The 4,767-nt window shown below is 57.3% G+C and overlaps 2 protein-coding genes across 2 annotated transcripts; one reads left to right on the top strand and one right to left on the bottom strand.

Annotated features, from left to right (window-relative positions):
• Window positions 1-607: 607 nt before the first annotated feature.
• On the bottom strand, window positions 608-943 carry GUITHDRAFT_122401 (hypothetical protein; the record flags this gene model as incomplete). The annotated part of the gene is made up of 1 exon (XM_005818317.1): window positions 608-943. One exon carries the CDS (start codon window positions 941-943, stop codon window positions 608-610), a length of 336 nt encoding a protein of 111 aa, XP_005818374.1.
• Window positions 944-3,208: 2,265 nt separating this feature from the next.
• Window positions 3,209-4,766, top strand: GUITHDRAFT_122400 (hypothetical protein; the record flags this gene model as incomplete). Its single annotated transcript, XM_005818316.1, has 2 exons — window positions 3,209-4,565; window positions 4,753-4,766. Coding segments are annotated over 2 exons (1,371 nt in total), but the record flags the coding sequence as incomplete, so codon positions are not given.
• Between the last annotated feature and the right edge of the window lies 1 nt (window position 4,767).

The following is a 4,767-nucleotide window of genomic DNA, read 5'->3' as shown; positions in this document are numbered from 1 at the left end:
CAGCAGAAACCCGCTGAGCAGAGTGCTGACAAGCATGACCTGAACACTCATCCTAAGTCCCAGTCGTGCCTCTCCACCGCTCCCTGCTTTCCTCCTCTGCCCCTCTCTCGCTGCGACCCAACTCCTTTCTTTTGCCATCACTATCATCATCATCTCCTCCTCCCCTCCTGGTTCTTGTCCCCCCCCTGTCATTATCCTGACTTACTCTTTGCAGCATTCTTCTCCCCACTCTCTATGTTTTTTTCTCCTCCCTTCCTTTTCCCTTCCGCTTTCCATTTCTTTTTCCCTTCAATTCTTCAACCCCAAATCCACTTCTTCTTATTCCATCTGGTTTCCTCTCACACCGCCTCTCTGGTTGTTCAGTGTCTCCTCATTCCTTCTCCTCCTCTTCTCTTCCACTCCTCCCACTTTTCTCTCTGGCTATTGCCTCTTACTTCCCTTCCCTCCCCTCCCATATCCCTTTCCCCCTCCCCTCCCCCTCCCTCTTTCCGTCCCTGCTCCTCTTACCTTGGACATTGGAGTCACCAAGGGTTCGTAGCCGCCTGTCAGAGGATCTTGTCTAGACAGGTTCTGCACAGTAGAGTCAGAAGCGAGGTACCAGCCGCAACTAGACCTTGAGGGTGCAGGTCAGGTCGATTGCGCTTACTGCGCTGATGATGACTGCAAGAGAGCTGAAGGACGTCTCTCCGATGAAGATCCCGACCAGCATCTGGTTCCTCAGTGCCTGGACGGCAGTGAGCGAGTAGCTATCCCCCTCCATGTGTTTCCGAATCCATTGATAGTTCATCTCCTTCGAGAACGAGAAGATGGTAACTCTTGTTGCGTCCTTGCTCTGTTGCAGCACATGGAACACGGCATGGTACCCTGCAAGCACCAGCACAGCTGCTGCCAGCATGGCTACTTCCCCTGTCCCTCCCTCCACCAGCTTTTCGCACTCAGCCATTCTTTCTCTAAAGGAAACCCCCCACCCCACCCTTTCAACCCGTACCCCCCGTTCTCTACTGGATCTCCCCCTATTTTCACCCGCATGAAACTGGGTACGCACCCCCCATACGGTTCTCTACCCTACCCCTCAATAGATTGAAAAATTTATAAATGATCACCCACCACTTTCTAGAAACCAAAAAAATCATGTGACCCCCGCACCTCTACCCCTACCCCTATTTATAGGATTAGTTCCACTACACCCCTGTCGAGCAATCTACGCCTCGTTCACTACCCCACCCCCTTTCCTCTTCTACCACCCGTTCTTTCCCCTCTTTACTGACATTCCCCCTTCCCCTCATTTTAATTTTATTATGTATAATGTTGTTATATTATATAATGGTTGTACTGAAGGGTACTGAGGGTCACCGTGGCACGGTCCCGGATCCGATCATCGGCGGCCCGATCGGTCAACGGTCCGTCACGTTGCTCCCGGCCGGGCCCCACCGGGAGCCTCTACAGACTGAGACTGGGTGCTAGGAGCCCGGCCGGGACTCAGGCTCCGGGAGCCGCCGCCGCCGCGCCATTCCGAACCGCCGGCCGGGGCGGCGCGGCCCCTGAGTCCGACCGGCGGCGTGACCGTGACGGTGTCCGATCACCACGACTTGGTCACTGAAGACTCTCAGTCTGCGCCGGCGGGGCAGTGACCGTCGGATCGGGGCCCGGGACCGTGTCTGATCGGACGGTCACAGAGTCAGAACGCCGGGCGGAACTTCGGAACCTGATCTGCCATGATCACAATGATCATCTGATCGCCGGCCGGGACTCTCCAGCCGGGGCACAGGCTCCGACAGGAGGGCCCCGGCTGAGGCCCGGGCCCGCCCCGGCGGCCCGCACTCAGTGCCGGGCGGCCCGGCCCGTCACTGTCACGGCCCGGCCATTCGAGTCAATGATTCGCCCGGTTACTGGCTAGTGACCGCGCGGCCCGGTACTATCAGTAATCATTAGTGACTTGGGCCGGGTACTACCGTGATTACGGCCCGGCCCGTTCACCAAGTTGACGCACGGTCGGAGGGTGTCCGATCCGGCGACAGTGTCAAGCGGCCGCCCGGCCCGGCGGCACTGATCAATTACTGATGTAATAGGAGTTGACCGAAGCCTGATGAGTCAGCAGGTGGAACGTGGCAGCAGTGGAGGGAACTTGAAGGAGTGGCAGTGACCGTACTACCCCCGGTGACCTGAATGAGATACACGGTATACTCGTCACCGATCAACTTCATGTCCGTGCTCGGACCCCCCGCTCGTGGGCCTCTGAGGGGTGGTGGAAGTCAATTTTAAGGCGGATAGACGGGTGGGTGGTGGGATCGAGGGGGGTCCTGGGGGTGGTAAGAAAGTTGACAAACAGGAATAAGTTTGAAAAATGAAGCGATGTATTTTCAGTTTTATTTCTAGGACCTGAGGTCCTATCCGGAAATCGTAGCTCAGACCACCCCCTTTTAGGAGCTCCCTCAAAGGGGTACTTATTGGGATCGGAACGGGGTCGGGGTAGTCAGTTTCCGGTTCCAAATAGGCTGGTCAGGGTGGGGTGGAAAAGAGCACCCCACCCCTAAGAAAGAGTTCACTAATTACGGGTAATCTGCCACAGATTCTCAGGGATATAGGGGGGTCGTGTAATGTGGGAGAATTTTTTTGAGGGTAGGGGTAGGTCCATATCTCGAGGAGGTGGGGGTGTGCATATAAGCATGTGATCAGCCGTGGGAAGGAGGGGGAAAGTGACGAGGAGCGCAGATCCGGAGTGAGATCAAGATGGTGGAAGAGGACGGAAGGAAGGGATGTTCGATGGAGAAGGATAGTGAATGCGAGAGCCAGGAAGAGACGAGGAGAGTCACATAGAGCTTTGACTGCGGATTCGAATGCTGACTGCAGATAGATGATGAAGATCGGGAGGGAGGGAGAGCGAGAGCAAGGAAGCTGCAAGGAGGGAGAAGGGAGAAGGAGAGGGAGAAGGAGAAGGAGAGGGAGAGGGAGAGGGAGAGGGAGAGGGAGAGGGAGAGGGATATGGCTGTGAAGATATACCAAGGCGGTGTACGCACGAAAGCGTTTCGACTGACGATTTCCACGGCAGATGATTTTTCGACCTCTCGCCGTCGCCATCCTCTACCTCTCGGCCGTTGAGGGGTTCAACCTCGGGCTACGGTCCATGGCTCCCTCCCGCATCTCCCCCAGCTCGCGCTCCTGCTCTCCCTCTCCACGCACGAGGAGCGTCCGGATCGGCTCCTTAAGGATGATGGGAGGGGATAAGGCAGGGGAGGAGAGGATACTGCCCGATCAGATCTTCGACCTCATCGTGCTGGGTGGAGGACCGACGGGTCTGACGGCAGCGCTGACGGCCGCGAGCATCGGGCGGACGGCGGCGATCATCGACGGGACGCCTGTGACGCAGACGCAGTTCTCGGGGCCGACGGGACTTTTCTCGAAGGCACTCAGAGACTCGGCGAAGAAAGTCAAAGTGAGGACGCTGAGGGAGATGGGACTGCGAGACACTTCGATCTGGAAACAAGTGCAGGATCTCACCATGGACATCCTTGACGCTAGCGGAAAGAAGAACCTTGCTGCCATCGAGGGGAACAGGGTCCCCACCGTGCGGGGGACGGCGGTGCTGTTCGAGGACGACGATCCTACGAACAGCAAGATCAAGATCGAGAGGATGGACGGGAAGACGGAGTACGCCAAGTGCAGGAAGCTGCTCTTTGCCACCGGGTCGAGGCCCATGAGACTCAACAACATCGCGTATGATGACGTGGGCATTTTCGACTCCGACTCGATCCGCAAGCTGAGTTTCCTTCCTCGAGAGGTCACGATTGTCGGGTCGGGTATCATCTCGATCGAGTTTGCCAAGATCTTCAACTACCTTGAGTGCAAGGTCAACATCATCATCCGCTCCAGCTCCTTCGAGGGTGCGCTGAGCAGGATCGGGGTCGACCATGACGTGGCAGTGGCGCTGGAGGAGGACCTCAAGAGCAGCGGAGTGAACCTCTACTTCGACGCCGAGATCGACAGCATTGAGAAGCCTCAGGGGGCGCACGTGTCGGAGGAGCCCATGAAGATCAAGATCAAGAGCAGCAGCAGCGGGCAGCACATGGCAGATGTCACAAGCAACATCGTCATGACTGCTACCGGCCGGCTCGCCAACACGCAGAAATTGGGGCTGGAGGAGGCGGGAGTGAAGATGGAGAAAGGCACCATCCTCGTCAACGGCGACCTCGAGACCTCCGTCCCCGGCGTGTACGCTGCTGGGGACGTGGTGGGGGCCCCGTCGCTGGCCAGCACGGGGATCGAGCAGGCGATCACTGCAGTGATGCGCATGTTTGACCAGGACGAGCTGACCGACGGAACCTGGATGTCGATCCCTCCTGGCACTGGCAAGGACCCCAAGAGCCTGCTGCAGTCTCCCCTGCAGTACCCGATCGGCATCTGGACGCTTCCTGAGATGTCGTTCATCGGGTACACCAAGAGGTCGGCGGAGAAGGCTGGGTACAGCAACGTTGGGGAGGGGAGGGCCTCGTACGCCAATACCATTCGGGGGAGAGTGCAAGGAATCAACTTCGGCCTCATGAAGATCGTCTTTGAGAAGCCTTCAGGTATCTTGCTACCTCCTGCTCCTTCTCCTTCCTCGTTCCTCCTGCTCCTGCTCCTCTCTTCTCCCTCCTTTCTCCACCTGCTTCTCCTGCTCCAGTTCCTCCTCCCAATTTCATTGTGCTTGTCCTTGTAATGTGCTCTTCCTTGCTCCTGCTCTCTGCTTCTCCTCGTCACTGACGTTCATGTCAGGCAAGATTCTTGGCG

The sequence above is a fragment of the Guillardia theta genome, assembly GCF_000315625.1.
Source record: "Guillardia theta CCMP2712 unplaced genomic scaffold GUITHscaffold_327, whole genome shotgun sequence".
In the NCBI taxonomy this organism is placed as follows: Eukaryota; class Cryptophyceae; order Pyrenomonadales; family Geminigeraceae; genus Guillardia; species Guillardia theta.
The sequence above is the reverse complement of the archived record's forward strand: the minus strand, read 5'-3'. Positions and strand labels throughout refer to the sequence as shown.